At 43.2% G+C, this 19,964-nt stretch overlaps 2 protein-coding genes across 4 annotated transcripts in view; one reads left to right on the forward strand and one right to left on the reverse strand.

The window, feature by feature from the left end:
* The window catches only part of DMXL1 (Dmx like 1), a 141,383-nt gene extending 121,736 nt beyond the window's left edge, over positions 1 to 19,647 (reverse strand). For all 3 annotated transcript variants that reach the window (XM_006134492.5, XM_075931961.2, XM_006134494.4), the window contains exons 1-2: positions 19,413 to 19,647; positions 1,175 to 1,300 (exon numbers count right to left, since the gene is read on the reverse strand). In XM_006134492.5, the coding sequence (XP_006134554.2) occupies positions 1,175 to 1,300; positions 19,413 to 19,499 (213 nt within the window). In that variant the 5' untranslated portion in view covers positions 19,500 to 19,647. The remainder of the gene's footprint in view (positions 1 to 1,174; positions 1,301 to 19,412) is intronic.
* Positions 19,648 to 19,741: 94 nt separating this feature from the next.
* The window catches only part of DTWD2 (DTW motif tRNA-uridine aminocarboxypropyltransferase 2), a 251,190-nt gene continuing 250,967 nt past the window's right edge, over positions 19,742 to 19,964 (forward strand). The window contains exon 1 of the mRNA XM_089779290.1: positions 19,742 to 19,884. Coding sequence (XP_089635416.1) covers positions 19,871 to 19,884 — 14 coding nt within the window. The 5' untranslated portion in view covers positions 19,742 to 19,870. The remainder of the gene's footprint in view (positions 19,885 to 19,964) is intronic.

Consider the following 19,964-nt stretch of genomic DNA (forward strand, 5'->3'; position numbering starts at 1 on the left):
CAGATCCAGTGCTCATGGGTAGCTTTTGTAAAGCCAGCTCCCGCTTCCTCACTCCCCTTGCTGCCTCTGACACAATAGGCAGCCGGCGAGGGGGGGGAGGGTGCATGTATTTGACGAGATTAACTGATGAGCCCAGGCTTGACATGCTTAGTATTTAGAAAACAAGGACAAAAACTGACCTTCTATAGGTTTATTATATTCAAGTAAGTGTTAAAAGCTGGCTCCCTGTGAGCACCTTGTCCTGCAGAGCCACCTCCACGCCCCCCCAACCATTGCTGCAATACTAAAAATGTCAGCGGTTAAACATTGACAAAAACCATGCTTTTTAACATCCCTATTCTCTTTATAAACTTTTTGCATATTTGAAGACATGTATCTGTTCCATGTCTCTAGCTACAGCCTTCTTTTCTGAAAACTAAACATGCAAAATTTTTAGCCTTTCCCCATAGATCATGTTTACTAAACCTCATCTTTTTGTTTTCTTCCTCTGGCTTCTCCAACGTGGACACATTTTTGTCTTGTTCAACCAAAAAACAAAACCAAAACCAAAGCAAACACTGACTTTTTCAATTTGCTAACATTTTTGCAATTTCTTTTTATTCTGTCAAACCAACCATTCCCCACCCTGCTTTCTGAAACAGAAAGTGAACCAGAGTGTCAATTGCCTGACTACTTGAAGCGCACCAATTTCATTGCTGACATCAACTGAAGTCAGACTTAGGTATGGTTAAGGTGTTTATTTACAATACCAATACAACATTTGTTATGCATAAATGAAGACCTAGATACATGGAAGTAACTCTGGAAACCCTAGCACTGTCTAACCAGAAGCTTTTCACCATAACATCATATTCACAAACTGTCAAACATGAAGTCCGAATATACACATTACAGGACTTTCATCACTCACAACCTCTTCAACTATTAGTCAGATTTTCACTATCCTCTTGGTACAACTTTCCGGATTTCATTTGCATGGTCCTTCACTCTGTATGCCATTAATTCCTTATTTGAGGCACTTCTGCTATAATACCTACAGTAAATTAAGTTAATTTGAATACAAGTTATTCCCTTAATCTCCGTGTACTTGTTTGTGCTTAAACTGTAAGCTTCACAACTACCATCAATTAATGCTACATGTGGTCTCAGCATTATTGGTAGGATTACTACATACCTTGCCTTGCTGCATTGAACAGTCCACACATCCCACTTGAATATTTCCATGTTTTGCTCCAGGGATTATTTGTAATCTTTCAAAATCAGTCCCCAGGATAACGATATCACATCCTGATGCATAAGCCTGTAAAAAGAAACCAAATAAGAGATATAGCAAACCTACAGCTATTGACTCATTTCAGATGAGCCAAACAATAATATGATGAAATCATGGTAGCAACTTCCATTCAAGCTTACTTTGCATTAAAATGCTCATTTTGCCATAATTATTCCAGGAGATTTCAACAAATATGCTTTTTACCTTCAATGCTTTTCACCTTTCATGTCATGCCCCCCACCCAACCCCCAAAAAAACCCTGAAGTCAGGAAACAGAGTCAAAGTTGAAAGGTTCTTCTGCTTTATTTTTAATAAGAAACATTTGGAATGTTCTCATACTACTGAAGATAGAAATTGTCAAGTAATTTTAAAGCCCCTCCTTCCCAATAAAATAACCTGTAATTTGCCCGTTTAGGAAAAAAATTGATTTTATTTTTGAATTAACTCTCTGAACACTGGGGCCTTTAAGATCATCTCAAGTTAGGCCAGTAGAGCTAATTTCTGCATAAACATCTGCTGGCTGATTTGAATCAAGCACAATGTTTCATTGAACATGTGTGATCATTATATTTACCCACTGTAAAAAGAGCTTCGCCAGAAAAAATATGCAGTCAGTCCACAACAATTTCATACAGTGCTTTTAAGCAGAACAGTTTCATATAGTGTTTGGAAAAATAGGTTGGACCTCCTTGGTCTAGCACCCTCAGGACCTGACCAGTCCCAGATGAGGGAATTTTCCAGATCAGGGGAGGTCCCTGACACTGGCCTCCCAGAATACGGTCCCTCCCTCTGGCTGGCTCCACTCCAGCCCCACTGCCACTGGGCTCCAGCTCTGTTGCTACAAGGTTTGGGCTCAGCACGCTGCCGCCAGCTGGCTTCTGTCCTGCTTGGAGCTTCCCAAGGACTAGGCTCCATGGCTACCGTGCTGCTTCCGCACCCCACCAGGCCTTCCCAAGTTTGGGGCTCATCGGCTACCCTGCTGTTGCCACACCCTGCCAGGGCTTCCTGGGTATGGAGCTCAATGGCTCCCCCTCCCCCACCGCACTTTCTAGGGCTCCGCAGCTGTCCCACCGCTGCCACACCAATACAGGGTTCCACAAGGATATGGCTTGCTGGTCCCACTGCTGCCCTGCCTGGCTGGGATTCTCCAGGGACGGGGCTCACCTGTCTAATGGTGGGGCTCCCCTCCACTGGACTCCCTGAATGGCTCAGATTCCCAAGTGCTGGGGCTCTCTGGTCCAGCAACATCCATGATCCTGCCGGACCATGAACATTGCTGGACCAGAGAGTCCCGGATTTAAGAGGTTCAACCTGTACTCCTCAAAACATTGGAAAACTAAAAGTTAAGACTGCATAAGTGAATATACATCCAAAGTTTATTCACCATCCTGCGTCATCAGCAGTAATCACCAAAAACCCAACCACTATGCCCCTTTCAAATTTCTAGTACATGCCATGCTTGATTTTGGCAAAAAGAACTGAAGTTATGGAAATGATTTTAGTACAGAAGTTTCAGAATAATCTCCAATTCATGTTGAATAGAACTATAGCAGAATCACATTGACCTGATCTAATTTGGATTGGGGCAAGATCAGATCATCAAAAATTCAGGTAATCCACAGAATGGATGAAGCTGCAGTGCTGTCTAGCAACTGGGTGCAAGCAAGGATTCTGATCTGGAGGACAAGTGTAGGAGGAGCTGCAGGGGGCATGGAGGGGTTTTGATTAGGACTTACAGCTAAATGGGGTTGTGACCTGGGGCAGGGGATTGGAGTACAATGTCCGGGAGGGGGTATATGGGTGCAGGAGCAGGGGTGCAGAGTGTTTGTGTTGTGATTTGGGGTAGAGATGCAGGAGGGGTAGCAGAGGATCAAAGGGGTAGGGAGAAGGAGGTGGGTGCAAGGTGTAGGCTCTGCCTGGGAGGCTCTGAAAGCGGCCAGCTGTGGTGACCATATGCTCTCTGTGCGCTGCAAGACCTGGAGCAGGGAGGGGTTTTTGCATGCTTCCTACATCATTAGCACCGCCAAGGCAGATTCAGTTTTCACTCACTGAGAGCTGCGAGACTGTGCAGCATGCAGACCACCACCCCGCCCCGGCATGCAGCAGAAAACAGGGCATCTACCTGAGGCTCCTGTCATGAATATGAGGGTTAGCCAGCAGCCTGGGGATTAAGGGGTTAACTACACCTAGCCAGGTGGAGAGGCCAATAGGAATGCAGGTGGGACTTTCAAACTGGGACAAAGGAATTTAGGTTTTTTCCTTCCACCTTTTGTCTCTGAGTGAGCTTTCTGCAGCTACAGAGAAGGACAAGCATGTCTCTCTCTCTCCAAGAAACAATTCTTCACTTTCTGTAAGTAGGGTAACGTTTAGGTAGTTTTATTAGGCTTTATTGTTTTAAGGGTTGGGTATGGAATCTGATATCTGGCACTGTTTAAAAGATAGTGGTAGAAATGTAGCCATGTTAGTCTGGTGTAGCTGAAACAAAAAACAGGACTATGTAGCATTTGAAAGACTAACAAGATGGTTTAATAGGTGATGAGCTTTTGTGGGCCAGACCCACTTCCTCAGATCAAACAGTGGAAGAAAATTGTCACAACCATATATACCAAAGGATACAATTTAAAAAAATGAACACACATGAAAAGGACAAATCAAATTTCAGAACAGAAGGGGGATGGGGGGAGAAGGGGATGTAAATGTCTGTGAGCTAATGATATTAGAGGTGATAATTGGTGAAGCTATCTTTGTAATGGGTAAGATAATTAGCGGCTTTATTCAAACTTGAGTGTAAAGTGTTGAATTTAAGCATGAATGACAGTTCAGAGGATTCTCTTTCAAGTGAAATCTTAAAAGGCCTTTGAAGCAGGAAACAGGTAATCAAGTCGTTGAGACAATGTCCTTTCTGGTTGAAATGGCAAGAAACTGTTTTTTCTTTGTGATCCTGTCTGATATCTGTTTTGTGGGCATTGATCTTTTGGCAAAGTGTCTGAGACGTTTGTCCAATGTACATAGCAGACGGACACTTGAAAGTGTCACAATTTTCTTCCACTATTTGATCTGAGGAAGTGGGTCTGGCCCACAAAAGCTCATCACCTATTAAACCATCTTGTTAGTCTTTAAAGTGCTACATAGTCCTGTTTTTTGTTACAAAGAAAAGCCAAACATCTTTTAAACTAAGTTCTAGGCCCATGGAATTTCTCCATGAGTATATTTTGTTACCTTCCCATCTAGTCATTATGCTTGTAACAGGAATATTGTTGTAATAATAAAAGTTCTTTCTTTTCTTTTTACTAACCTGGCTTTGGTTAATTGTGTGCCCTGATTTTTATTTTAGGGATGAGATTTCCCAAATGATCTTTCCCCTGATTTCTTTATCAACATTTGGATGGTGGCAGCGGAAGTTTTATTCCCAAGATCTAGGGTTTAAGATTTTGGGGGAAGTTTTATACCAAAGCCTGGTAGATAAGGCTTTGGGGTACACTTGCTGGCTCCCACTTCTGCATTTATCATGCCAGAGTGGGGAAGGAGCCATTACAGCTCCCATTGGGCCACATTGTGGATCTGGCTGCTTGGCAGGCCAGAAATGACTGCTGGGCTGTATTTTGCCCACCCCTGGTCTTACCACTATGCTCACATGTTTGTTAGCTACATTTTTATGATTATTATTGAAAAAAAAATTAAACCTAATGTTGAAGTGCATCCTTGTAATTAGTATTCAGTGGACGCCCCTGGAAGGGGCGGGGCCAGGAGACTTCCCATACTCCTCCACCCAGGGACTCTGATTGGCATCGGGGAGCATTTGAAGTCTTTGCCCTGCTGCCTAGAAAAAAACACCAGCTATTGTGAACAGGGCCTGGGGGAGGGAAGCACTGTGAGGTCTTCACTCCCCGCTGTTTTGAACAACTGCCATGTGCCCCTGGCAGCAGGAGGAGACTTTGTGCACTCCTGTGTCCCCAGTCTTGAGGCCAGGGGAACATCAGGGCTGCCATGGTCAGATCAACTGGCTTGGTGGGCCAGATCCGGCCCACCCTGTGTTGGCATGAATGCACCTAGACCAAGGTCCCAAAGGACCAGTAACTGAGGAGAAAGCTGTAGCTAATTACCATGAAAAGAAAAGTTTTCAGCTTCTCAGCTCCTGGCAGACCATACTATTTGGTGAAGTAGATGCAAAGCTGACATCCCAATTGTGCAGGCAGGGGTACTCTGCTCTTTGACCCCTTGACTAACAGAGACATACAGAAAATCTCTGCTGGAGACATGCCTCTGACATTCCTTTACTACTGCTGCCTTGGTTTGACAATAACTGTTTTGAGGAGCTACAGTTACGCAGTACTCTAACTGACAGGACATTTAGCAAATACAGCTAAGAAGGGTTATCTGAAATACTGAATTACTTTGCACTCACCAACATTTAACTGAAAGCAGGGAGTGCATGATAATCATCTAGTCACGTAAAAGTTGCAGTGCAGTGGTCTTCTGATGTTATATGTATGTTTCAAAATGTGTGACTAATTCAATGCTGACAACAACATGAGATGCCCTTAGAATATTGCTCAGCATAAAAGAGTATTTGTTGACAGGTTAAGATGAATACCTAAAAGGAAAGACCCTAGCACACTTAAGAGGAACTTGTCCCACACAGGCAAAAATAATCTTCTACACACTTTCATAAGACCACTGCTGAGAAGCCTGTTATGGAAAGGCAAAAAATCAGAGTGAAAGCCACTCTTGTACCTCTAAAACAAATTAAAAGAGAAATTGTTGCACTGGAAGGAACAAGAACTGGAGGGACTTTATAACAAGTTGAAGGTTGCTAGAAGCAAAACAGCCCTGTTTCCTGATCAACAGACCCTATTTGTAACCAAATAACCCTATAGGGCTGGTCTGTCTCAAGAACTGCAGTAAAAGAATCAAGACCAACATGTTAGGTTATGTAGACATAAACAATACTTTTTGTCAAGACATGTAATGCAACAACAGATGGCACTTAGCAAAGGAAGTTTTAACCATGAGCCCGTACTAAAAAGGAATGTAGTGAATCTGTAGTAAAAACCAAACTTCAAAACTTAAGAAATCTGCACGAACCTACAGCAAAAGTAGGGATATGAAAGACTAGTCGACTATCAAATAAGCAAATGCTTATAGCATAGCCTGTCAACTAGTCGCTTCCCCCCATACCTTGCTGCTTTAATCAGAAAGAGGCAGCAAGCAGGAGGGAGGGAGGAGTACTTCAAAGCAGCAGTGCCACATGGAGTCTGGGGCCAGACCCTGGGGTCCACACAACACTGCCTCTTTGAAATGCCATGTGCAGCCCGGGGATGCCCATGCTGACCCCGAGCTCCGTGCGGTGCTGCTGCTTTGAAATGCTCCCCCCAGCTTTTCAAAGAGGCAGCGTCGCATGGAGCCCAAGGTCAGTGGGGGTGTCCCCAAGCTGACCTCACATGGTGCTGCCGCTTTGAAACGCTGCGAACAGCCTGACACTGGGCTCCCCACAGCATTTCCAAGCAGCAGCCCCCAGCTGACCCCAAGCTCCACACAGCGATTTCACTGTTGAAGTTTAGCAACAGTCCTAGAACTGTTGCTACACTTCAAAGGAGGAGGTGCCCTATTGACTCATCGAATAGTTGATGTAAAATGCATTGACTATTCGATTAGTCAATTACTCGTAATTTAACATCCCTAAACAAAAGTTGTTGTTAGGTCCCATCTTCATGTCCTTACACTTTGCGCTATTAAGTTTCATCCCATTTTTATTACTCCAGTTTTCAAGGTCTTCCAGTCCTTCTTGAATAATATTTTTGTCTTTTCCATATTGGCAAAACCTCCCAACTTTGTGTTATCTATTAATTGTATTAGTACACCGTCACTGTACTCTCAATGCCAATACCAATTATGCTATCTTTCCTCTTGATGTTCATTCTGCTACCCTTTGCTGTATCCTTTCTTGATTATTCTCCCATTCAATATTAAAATCATTCATAGAAAGTACATGAGCATCTCCCAACGGTCTCCCCCAAATTCTTAGTTTTAAGCTCTTTTAATCAGTTGTTACATCCCCCTCCCAGAAGTTTATTTTATTCTCTACTCTGGTGGAATTCAATCCATGAGAAGAGTCTTCCAGCCATGAATACTTTCTAATAGCATCCCACAGCCCATCTTTTAGCTTGACCCAAGCTATCTGCTTAAAATGCTGATCTTGTCTCACTTTTACTCTCCTCCTTTAGGGATGGGCAGAATTCCACTGAAGATCACCTGAGCCTCCATTTTATTAAGTATCTTGCCACGCCAAGCACTGTCTCCCTCAACGTGTTCTAATGACAATCTAACAGTATCGTTTGTTCCCACAATATGAAGAATGAGTGGATTCTTTCCTGCTCACATTGGGATCCTCTTCAGTCTCATGTCCACAGCCCATATCTTAGCTCTTAGAAGAAAGTACATCGGCTCTGGTGACAGGCCTCTATGTAGTTCTTAGTTAGTCACGCAACCATGCGGCTTCCTAGTTGACATTATTCTCAGTCTTTTTTGTTCTTCTGTCTGCAAGTCCTTGTCTCTGTATTCCAGTAACGTCCTTTAGAAATCTTGTTAGTACAACAAGCTCCTCAAAACTCACTTTCTGTGCAACCGACTTTGTCTTAATTTTTTAATTAGTGCCTCAACTAGGGATGTGAATGGGTGATGCTCACTGGGTACCAGTTAACCAGTATCTGGAAGCATCCTGCCAAAGGCAGATGGCTGCTCCAGCTCTGTGGGGGGGGGGGGGGGAGGGGACAGTGAGAGCAGAAGTTGGCCACCCCTCACGCAGGGGGTTGGAAACAAAAGCCAGCTTTCCCACACATGGAGTTGTCGGGGGGAGGGCATGTTGAGGGCATGAGCAGAATCCTCTTTAATTGGTTAACCGGTTAAACCTAAGGTTTAACTTGTTAACTGATGAACCAGGATTTTACTTCCCTAGCCTCAATAGGATCATCAAGTTTATACCTTATGCTTTTGTACTTATAGATCCGCAACTGTTTTCATTTTCCACCAATTGTTAATAGTTTCTCCTTGATTTACATGCCAAGAACTGAGTTCAAGATTCACCATTTCAACAACTTCACCAACACCTAAAATACTATGACGAATGCAGCTCCCTACAATCTTTTTCCCCAGTATAAGATCTCTGAATAAGCAGGGCTATACCAGGAAAGTTCTTCTAGTATAAACTAGGTCTAAGTTTTAGTGACGTGTCTACAGCAGAAAGAAACTAACTAGTTCTAACAAGTATAAAGCCTTTCAATTCACCTTTAAGTTTAAAATATCCTGGGTTATTTGTGGAGTAGTCTTTGCAATGAAACACAGATATTGTTGACATTATCATGCTCTTGGTATGTTTGTTAAACAATGTTTTTAAAGCCAGTGAAAAAATGCTAACAAGGAAAAACCAGTTACAGCCATGGAAAAAAGGATTTTACTAGCTGATGACTTCCCACCACATATCTGGCTTTAGAAAATTTAACATCTTTCTGATAGTACTGGAACCTGGAAGTGCTCCAGCCAGCCGGACAATTGGAGCTGCTCTGTCCCCGACTTCTCCAAGTCCGCCACTGGTCAGTTTCAGCAGCGGTGGACTTGGGGAAGCCGGGGGCAGAGCAGCTGAGGAGGTGCTGCCGGGTTGGTCCCATAGTGCCACCCTCTCCCACGCTGTGCAGTTCCTCACTGACCCCCAGACTCCTCATAGCCCCCCTTCGGGTACTCCGGCATATCTGATAATCCGGCACCCTCTGGGTCCTAACGCTGCTGGATTATCGGAAGTTTACTCTAATTTGCATCTGGTATTGGATTCTCATCTCCTTCCTGTTAGTTCTTATCCAGCTTTCAGCTATTTTATCCCTGCATCCTAAGTTTCTTGAGAGAGGATTAGTAAATGTTTTCCTTTGAAGATAACAGTTCTATAAAATTGCCTCAGAGTTAACAGAAGATATTAGCCAATAGTTTAACTGCTACAACTTTTTTCTAAAGTGAAAATTTCACCCAAGTAACTCACACATAAGAGTGTATTTTCTATGGGCTCATTCAAATACTTGTAAGCGTTAAAGGTTATGTTCAGGATTTTTAAAAAATATAACTGTATACTTGCAGCTAAAAATCATCTACTAAAACAACTACTTTCTGTATGCTAACATCAAGAAACATGGTGCATAAAATAAAAGGCTCCTTTCCTAAGCATGGAACCGACTGACAAGTAACTTTCAGAGTGATAGGCAACTAGCACATTAGGCAGGTTACTCCCAGGAGAATAGCAATAGAATCTTCATGCCAAGCAATGCATTATCTATGGTTTCTCATTTAAAAACAGAGTTTTTACAAATACGGTTACAAATGTTTACAAGCCTGTAAAATGAGGCTGCCTTAAGTACCAGACTACAACTACATGCATCTTTAAGAAGGATTCTCCTGCCCCTTTTTAAAAAGAATCCTCCAAGTGTATTGAAAAGTTACTGGAAGAAAAAAATGTGTGAAGTGTAAATTATCATGTACTTCAACCAGGAACAAACCTGTACACCAGAATTCTCCTATCTATTGGGCTTTCAAATGACATGAAGTCCCTATTTTTGTTGAGCTAAACAAAATGACCCCTTAATTGTTACTAGTCTGTCTGAATATTGCTTGTCCTGCACCACAGATGAATCCAAGCGTGGCAGAAAGTTTAAAAGTTTATCTAACGGTTCCAGAGCAATAAAACAACAAACAAGCTAACATTAATGTTCCAAAGCTCAGTCATGATGAATAGTTATTAGACAGAATTCAGGCAAGGCTATTTATTAAATGGTTCTCCTTACTCATATGGTAATTCCTTGTATATTTTTTATTTTATATTTTTCTCCTTCTACCTCATGTCAGACAAACAAACATTTACCTTGAAGCATTAATCATCTTTTTTATGCTAAAAAACCTCATGAGACTGCATGAATCAATGCAGTATTCTCTTTTCTCCAAAATTATATGTAAAATTTGACATTTTAACAATAATAAATTAACAAGTTTGTAAAATGCATCTTTGAAAGAAATGACTAAATAACGAAAATATTGTTGGTGTGGCTCCATTTAAGTGACCATTCCAATTATTAAGAAAAAACATAATGAAACAGATGTTTCTTCTCCAGCAAAGCACTAGCACTAGATTAGAGAAATATAGAGCATTCAGATTACCAGGTCATTTGCTTTTATGTTTCCAGAAATCTCTTAATGACTACTAGAACTTTCAAGTTCCTCCTAACTCTAATTTGAACAATTTTTATACATTGCAGAGTTAGCAACTATAGACACACAACAAAAGCATGAGTTACAGGGTGAAGATTTTTTAAAGTACTTAAGAGTCACTAAACGTAAATAAAGTATGCACTTGGAAAGCCATTAAAAAAAAGACAGTGGTGACAGTATGATTGCACAACTTGAGATAACATGTTGAACAATGATTCTGTCTTCAGATATTAAAGAAGCATCCACAATGAGTGAAAGGTAATACTTAATCTTACTGAAAATGAAAGTAGGTTGCAAAGAAACGAAGCTAGATGAACATGCATGTTATTTCAGTTAAGTGCCTCAGTTGCTGCCTTACACACTTAAAGGTACTTAGCAACAGAGAATTAGTACTATCCATGATAGCATATACTCCTTGTATTTCTTTACTCAATTCTCATCTTATGTGTACTGAAGCTAAAAATAGCCAATATACATTAGGCTTCATAGTTGTCTCCTTTTGTAACAGCTCTCTGTTCTAAGTAGGGATGTCAATGTGTAGATGACTACAGAATTAACTGATAAGTATCGGTGAATTTTGACTACACCCACTCCCCCTACCCTGTTGCCTCTGTATCAGAGGCAGCGGGGAGGGGAGAAGAGAAGCAGGAGCTGGTACCTCTGATGAGCTAGCTTAAAAGCTGGCTCCCCCAAGAACACCAGAAACACCCCCACAGAGGCAACAGTGTGTGGGGGAAGCTGAAGCCAATATGCATGTTTTTCAAGCCATCTCCCCATGTGTATTGGTTCCCGCAGACCTGCCTGCCCCCTACCACATTGCCTCCCACAGAGGCAGTGGGGGGGAAGGGAGGTCGGAACCAGCTTAAAAATCCATTAGAGGTAGCAGCGTGGAGACTGTAGGGTAGGGTAAGGGAGGCTGCCACGAAGCAGCCTCTGTTGGCAGGGGCAGGTGGGTCCTAGCTCTCCTCGTGCAGAGGCTGTTCTGCATCCCACGGATCAGCCTCAGTCCATGTCAAGCCTGCGCCTGCTGTGTCTGTTCTGCAGCAGCAGCCCTTGTCCGCAGAGAATCGAAGCTCCCCGCATACAGAGGATGATTCATGGCAAGGACTGCTACGGTCAGGACCAGCCTCTGTCCATGGGGAGCTTGGACTCTCCGGGTATGTCTAAACTAAATGGCTCCATCGATGGAGCCATGTAGATTAGGCTTATCGGCAGAGGGAAATGAAGCCGCGATTTAAATAATCGCGGCTTCATGTAAATTTAAATGGCTGCCCCGCTCTGCCGATCAGCTGTTTGTCGGCAGATCGGGGCAGTCTGGACGCTCCCCTGTCGACATGAAAGCCCTTTATCGACCTCCCCGGTAAACCTCATCCTACAAGGCATAACGTGGAAGTCGATAAAGGGCTTTCAGGTCAGTGCAGGAGCGTCCAGACTAGCACGCTGAGCCGACAAACAGCTGATCGGCAAAGCGGGGCAGCCGTTTAAATTTACATGAAGCCGCGATTATTTAAATTGCGGCTTCATTTCCCTCTGCCGATCAGCCTAATCTACATGGCTCCATCAATGGAGACATGTAGTTTAGACACACCCTCCGTGAACAGAGGTTTCTGCAAACCCACACTTCCACCTCTGTATCCGGGGTAGCAGGCAGCTGGTCTGCATGGGGAGCTTTTAAACTGGCTCCCTTTGGTCACCGGCTCCTGCCTGCCACCCCATGCTGCTGCATCTGATACATAGGCAGCAGGGGGCTCCACCAGAGTGGGGCTGGGAGCGCACTGACTGCTGGCCCTGTCACTGGGAACTGCTGAATAGCCGTGTAACTACTAAGATTTCATGCACTTATATATCTAACATCCTTAATTCTAAGTCCTTAACTTTTTGACCCTTCTTTCAAAACCCATGATTGTATGCTACACTGTGCCTGGTCTCTCTAACGTCTACTGATCTCCAGTCCATATACCAAGACTTGAATCCTTCCTTGGTTGTGTTCCATCAACAATCAGTGCAAGAGACTCAGTATAGCTCTCAGGTCTCCATTGTATATAGGTATACTCACATAGCACAGCCTCTCACAATTTGTGTTCAATTGGAGCAAACTTGCTTAGATATTTCATCTCTTAGCACAGTGTTCACCCGCTGACCATCTCAACAACTTCATTTGGACAACATACCCATTTCTTTTCTAGTGGCCTGCCAAATCCCTGTTCTGTACATTAGGATGGGGACAAATTACAGTTTTATACATTCTACCTTTTAACTTTATTGACATTTCTTTATCACAAAGAACTTGGGTTTACTCCAGCAATTTGCACTGAGGAACTTCAGTATATCCCCAGGCACCACTTAGGGTATTTAAATTATTTCTCTCCCCTTAAGTTTTCTTCCAGTAATATCCTTTATGTTGATTGCTTCTTCACTCTTCAGAGCAAATGATTATAAGTCCAAAGTTAAGTCCAGCCTGCTCAAAACTAAGTTGCCATTGTTCAAAGTTGGCTTACAGTCTTAATCTTCTGCATATATCACATATCAGCAAACAGCATGTTCTAAGGTGAATATAGTCTTACTTATATTACATGCAAGACAACTCCAAACAAAACAAAAAAGGGCTCAGTACTGACCTCTGATGCAGACCAACATTTATTCAAAATTCTCTACTGTGTTATTTAGTGTTTGATTACAGTAGTAACTCTACCATCCCTACACTGGACAAGATGACCATATCCTTGTACTCTGCCACAAACTCCAAACTAATTCTCTTGATACACAATGGCCGCTTTCTTTTTCGTAATGACCAGTTGCCATCTCTTTTCTGAACTTTTCTATGAGGATTCATAGTCCAACTGTGCTCCTTCCCTGCTTAAATACACACTGACCCTTCCAAATTTCAGCTATTTTACAATGATAGGAGATACTGCATTTTGTATTAATTATCTCCTTTAGGTTTAAAATATGAGAAAATGCCTCATGAATGGTATAAAAGCTTTGAGATGTGTTTTTAAGAAAATCATTGAAAAAACTTGGAATTGTGAGATACTTGATGTGTTCCCTTCCCAATAACTTCAATGCATCCGTTGTATGTTATCTGGAAAAGATGATTTTTTTTTCTATTTTCTGAAGTTCCTCTGCAGCCTCTTCCCCCTTGTATACAGTCCCATCCTAGTGTTATCTGTTCTTAATTCCTCTTCAGTTCTCCTCATTCATCACTCTTTCAAAATAATCACTCCGAACTTTCACTGATTGATTCATTTGTAATACAGCATAATCATTTCTAATATCAGCAAATTGATTCACATGCCTCCTCATTTTCTTTCTTGCCTTGACAAGCCTATAGGTGATTTCTTCTCCACCAGAGCAAAAACCCTGCATGGAAACAAATTTATATCCACATCTAATCCATGGAAGTGCTCAGCGGATAACCATAGATTTGCACAGTTCTACTCAGGTCCCCCACATCTATTACATAATTCACCATACACCATACTTTTATCTCTTGCAGCACCTTTTTAGGCTTACTTTTTTGCCTGCAGATACACCGTTATCACTACTCAAGTCAACAGCTTGCTCTTTTTTGAATGTCTGCTTCTCCCTCCCCTTCCCCACAAAGATTCTTTAAACTTGAGGATCTCAGGATTCTTAACTTGAGGATTATTTAGGCTTCACAAGTGTTCCACAAAGTTACTGTTAAATTCTGCCTTTATTTCCAGGATATATTTTTGTAAACTTCAATTATGAACCATAACTGTAAGCTACATTTAGGCTGCTTCCTCCTTAGTATTAAGATTTTTCTTAAAAAAAAAAAAAATCAGGAAACTATTATTGAAGTAGATCTATTTTAAGAGCTAAAGATTCTTCTTCTGTAGCAAAATACCAAAGTTAGCCCAAATATTTCTACGTACTATTTGTCAACTGAAAAATGTAACTTCATAACCTTTTTACCGGTGTTTTGTAGCCTTCAAGTAATGTGCATCTTGGAGATGCAAACATGGCCTGAAAGTTGAAACCAGTAATTATTATTTTAGAGCTAACAAAAGGTAAAGCACAAGAAAAATATGCATCTGAAAGAAACGAGCATGAGCACTTGCACACTAGGGGTGTGTCTAGACTACAGGGTTTTTTGAAAAAATGGCCTTTTTTCGAAAAAACTTCGCCTGCATCTAGACTGCCACGTTCTTTCAAAAGTAAACTGAAAGAACATGGCAGTATTTTCAACTGTGGAAAACCTTGTTTTACGAGGAATAACGCCTTTTTTCTAAAGTGCTCTTTTGAAAAAAGGCACTATAATGCAAATTGTGCTTTTTCAAAAGAGAGCATCCATACTGCCTGAGTGCTCTCTCTTGAAAAAGTGGCTTGTTTTTTCGAAAGTACTGCTAATCTAGACACTCTTTTTCAAAAGAGGCTTGAAGTCTAGATGTAGCCTGGGAGATAAGAGGAGAAAGCCAGGGCTGGACTTGCACAGCCGGGGTTGGGGCAAAGGGCCAAGGCCAGAGCTTCACAGCCAGGGACAGAGCTCCATGGCTGCTGCTGGGGCTGGAACTCCATGCTGTGCTGCCAATTCCCCCCTCACACACACAAGGTTGCTGGTGCCCTCTACCACGTTCCTACCCTGCCACCAGATATCCCCCTTCCTGGGCTCTGTGATCTAGAAACATCCGCGGTCCATGCCACACCATGGATGTTGTTGGACCAGAGTGTCCTGGTTAAGGGAGGTACAACCTGTAGTATGTTTTGAATCGCTGATACTAAGAGCATACAAGTCAAGGAAGATTTGTATTGAGAACCTATGAAGTAGAGTATAACCCATCTGGTGGCGGGATTGTCCAGGTGTTTGAGTCACACATACCCTATCATTTCCATACTGCTAGTATGAGAGACTTCAGGCTGATTATACTTATGCTTCACCAAGGCCATTTTCCTGAAACCTCTTCTCAACAACATAGGCAATCTTCTTGTTCTGCAATTAGCATCAAGATTTTTTGGGGATAGTGGAACTATTGGAATACTGCTTATGGACTAAGCACAAGTTGTACAAAAAAAGCATAGCATCCATGAGCTATTTCTATTTGCACCTATTTTCATTTTGCTTTGCAGGACATTTAAAAATTTCCAATGATTAACTGAAAACTCAAGTAAAGCTTCATACTTGCCACACATTTAACTTTTCATTTCTAAGTAACGTAAGGGTATGTTATGGGAATAAGCCAGGGCTACTCAACACGCAGCCCGTGGGTGGGAGCCAAAACAATAAAATAGTCTATATGATGGTCTTCTGTTAATACTCCTTTTAGCAGTTAAATTCCTTGACTGTCATTGCTCATTAAAAGTGCTGTCATATGGGTGAAAATTTCAGTTGTGTTGATGTACCCCCAAGGCTTCTCGAGTACCCCTAAGGGCACTTGTGCCACTGGCTGGGGGCACAGGCAGGCCACTCTCGTAGGCCACTCCAGGGTCCATCCCCCTGCCTTCAGGGGGTCCCTTATCCTGCCTTCCTAATACAGGAGCCTGGATCCATCCCTGGGGCAGTCTGTGTTGCTTGTCCAGTTGCCCCCAGGGCAGCTAAGACTTGAACCCACTACCCTGTGCTCTCCAGGTGAATGCCCTATCCCTTAGGCCATTCCAGGGCTGAGCTGAGCCTACCTGCCTTTGGTGGGTTCTGTGTCCTGTGTTGGCTGTCTGGTTGCTGCCAGGGTGGGTATCATTTTATTAATACCAGCATTACTGATTTAAATGGGGCCAGTGTGTTGTGTAGTCTTGTCTTAATCTTTGTATTCATGCCCATCAGTGTGAAAGAAGCTAACTGCATGTATATGAAACTACACTTAAGTTCAGGCCCTCGGCATGTGCTAAGAGTATCATTATGGCCCCTGGAGCTTCCAAATTTGAGTAGCCCTGGTATAAGCACTATCTGGTAGCGATATAAAAAAAAGGATAGAAAACATGGCTATATTCCAACCCTTGTAAATCAACTGAAAGATGAGCCATTTATTTATGGAAATATAACTAGTGAGATTGACAACATATTTGTAGTTCAGTTTTTGTACTCAAACCAGTGTGGAGAAATCTGATCAAGTTGTATATGAACACCACTACCACAACAACCAAAAACCAAAAAAGAAGCAATGAGTGATATTTTTGTGCTTCAGGACTGAAACTACTAGCTAAAAATTCTATTAATAATATGTGTTCTTGCACACCAAAAACACATAAAAGATGTTTAATGTCAAAACTGCACCTGTACACAAATATTGCACAAATTAGTATTACTCAAAACCGCATATTCTTCCCTCCTGAGAGAAAGCAATCACTTGCAGACCATTATAGATTTCTAAACAGCACAACACATAGGCTATGTCTAGACTGGCCACGTAAGACGGAATAGGCATGCAAAGCAGGCAAGTCAGAATAGGGAAATCTGCGGGGGATTTAAATATCCCCCGCGGGATTTAAATAAACATGGCCGCCGCTTTTTTCCCGGCTTGGGGAAAAGCGCATCTAGACTGGCGCGATCCTCCAGAATAAAGCCCTTTTCCGGAGGATCTCTTATTCCTACTTGCAGGGCTTTATTCCGGAGGATCGCGCCAGTCTAGACGCTCTTTTCCGGCTTTTCCCCAAGCCGGAAAAAAGCAGCGGCCATGTTTATTTAAATCCCGCGAGGGATATTTAAATCCCCCGGGGATTTCCCTATTCTGACTTGCCTGCTTTGCATGCCTATTCCGTCTTACGTGGCCAGTCTAGACGTAGCCTTACATAAATAGGAAAATCTGGAAGGAGAATCCAAATGCAAGTGTAATACTGTAAGATAGTTTTGGATGAAAAAAAGTGATTGAGCCATCTATAGAAAGAGCTTTATTTTGATTACTTCCTCTTTTGTGCAGTACCTTACAGGTTCTGAATCAGCATCTACTCAGGCAAATTTCTGTGATGACATGAAGCCCCGGTTATTTCAATAGAGGTCATTCAGATTAACTGCTTACAGGATCACAGTTTCAGACAGTGAACATGTATGCTGTCTTACAAGGTTATATACAAAAAAAACCTCAGCAGAGGAACACTGAAGCATGCCTAGTAGCCCCAAAGGCTCAACATATGACTAGCAACTAGTCACTCTCCAGCACATTAGGCAGTGCATTAAACTGGGTGCAAGACTGAAAACATCTAATTGTTTACAGCTGTATGCTGATCCAAAATGAAACTGACACAAGTGCCTTAACTCAACTTCGGGCCCTTTCTGATATAGGGGGTACCAAGTAAAACTGACTGGCAGGATGCAACTGTCACAAACCTAAAGACTTTGGTACTGCAATAATATCACTAGCATTATTTAATGGGAAAAACAATGAGAATAAAATATTCAGATGAGGCATCCAAGAGAGCCAAACCAAGGAGAGAGGAGAAATAGATTAGAATAGTTTATATTTAGACCAAAGATTGAGTTCTCTCAACTCCAGAGTCTTGTATGCTGACGATAGTTATTCAAATTTATAGCTAGACAAACTCAAATAAAACTCATTACTTAAGAAGGGAAGCTTGGTATAGTGGACTACGGATATTAAATGGATAAAGAAAAAAACCCTTATTTACTGAAAATAAGTACAAATTAGACTTCTATAGTTAAGTGCTGTACACATTTACTTTTCAGCAGCAGGGTGCATGAAAACAGGAAGTTCAGAAATAATAGCTTTAACTTCAATATTTTAGTAGATAAATCAGGGTTATTATATGACAGAAGTAGTGTCCTTATGAACTTTTAAGTATGCTATAAACAGCTCTATTTTTGTGCCACTGAAGGACTTTTTTACATAGCTCTTAGGGAGGTCTACACTGCTGTTTAAGTAGATCTAAGTTAGTTACTTGAGGGTGTGAAAAAGCCTACTCCCCCCAGTGTTTCACACTGTCCACACCAGCACTACGTTGGTAGGAAATGCTTTTACACCAATATAACTTCCACATCTCACCAAGATGGAGTAATTATGAAGACAGCAGAGCACTCTCCTGTTAGCATAGCATGTCTTCTCTGGATGCTCTGCATGGGTGCAGATGCATTCACACAGCACTGTAACGTAGATCTGCCCTTCCTGTCATCTACTCAATGTGAAATAAAACTCAAGCATTAATTTATGCCAGAGTAAGAGAATTTGAAATTTTATCAAAAAGTCATGTTTTCTAGTTGACATTTATGCAATCTGAAGTGTAGGTTCACTTTCTTAATGCAACACATACTTACACATGCAAATCTCTGAAAGACGCTACACCAGTATTTTTAACATAACATTGCTCACAGAGATTACATATATATATAGATAGATAGATCTTATTGTTTTTTAGCTTTACCACAACTATCACTAACCATGTTCTTTAAGGTGTGACCACTCCTTCCTCCAATAGGCAGTTATGAACAGGTGTGCTAGGCTGTAGGCCTTAAACTGTAGAAGCTCTTCAACGCAGGGACTGTGTCATCCCTGCGTGTGTACGTGGACAGTGCCTAGCATACCGTGGGTGTGCTATTGTAATGTATGATAATATCAACAGTAACAGCAGCCAAGAAACAAAGCGTCCCCACTCACCCCATTTCGGTAGCACTTTGATCTCATGAGCTGCATTGTGCTGCTCCCCCGCCTCCCGGGTCATATGTCCCCAGTGCACCTGAACCAGCCCAAGCCAATCCCACCCCGCCCGGACGCATCCAGTTAGCAACCTGGTTCCCGGCGGATAGTTCAGGCCACCCCGTGCCCGGTGCAGAGCGGACGGGGCCCGGGCGGGAGGGCAGCACGGAGCGAGCGGTCACGGGCCCGAGGGGGGCAGCACACGGGAGTAGCCATGGGAACGCTGTGGGGCTGCTGAGGCCCCATCACGGGCGGCTCGGGGCGCGGCCGGCGGGGCAGCCCGGCCCGGGACTCACCGTGAGCGGCTGGCCGAGGAGGCTCCCCACGGAGAAGCAGTTGTCCCCGGGGTTCACGGCGCCCGTCAGCACCTGGTGCAGATTCATGGCGCAGAGGCGGCGGGGCCCGGCCGGCCTCACTGCACGCGCGCGGGCGCCAGGCTCATGCCCCAGCCCCAGCCCCAGCCCCAGCCACCAGGGCGGCAGCGAAAACTCCGCAGCTGCTGCTCGGCCGCTCCAGCTCCCGCGAGCAGGCGAAGGCGGCGGCACATAGCTCGGGGCGGGGCCTCGCAACCCCGCCTCCGCGCGGGACGGGTATCGAACGCAGCGCCCCCCCGCCCTCTTCGCCGGCTACAGCGAAACGCAAGGAGAACGAACTATCGCGAGACTCAAAGAGCAACCACCGAGTTCTGCGAGACTCGGCTGCCGCTGACATTGTGAGTTTTCCTGTAGAGGCGCTTGTCTTTCTCCGGCCCTGGATGTGCGGCAGAAGGTATGTTCTGCGCATGCGCGAGCGCAAGCTTGCCTAGACTGCCAGGCAAAGCGGGGTATTGGGTGTGTGCACATGCTCAC

The sequence above is a fragment of the Pelodiscus sinensis genome, chromosome 6, assembly GCF_052426305.1.
Source record: "Pelodiscus sinensis isolate ZL-2025 chromosome 6, ASM5242630v1, whole genome shotgun sequence".
NCBI lineage: Eukaryota > Metazoa > Chordata > Testudines > Trionychidae > Pelodiscus > Pelodiscus sinensis.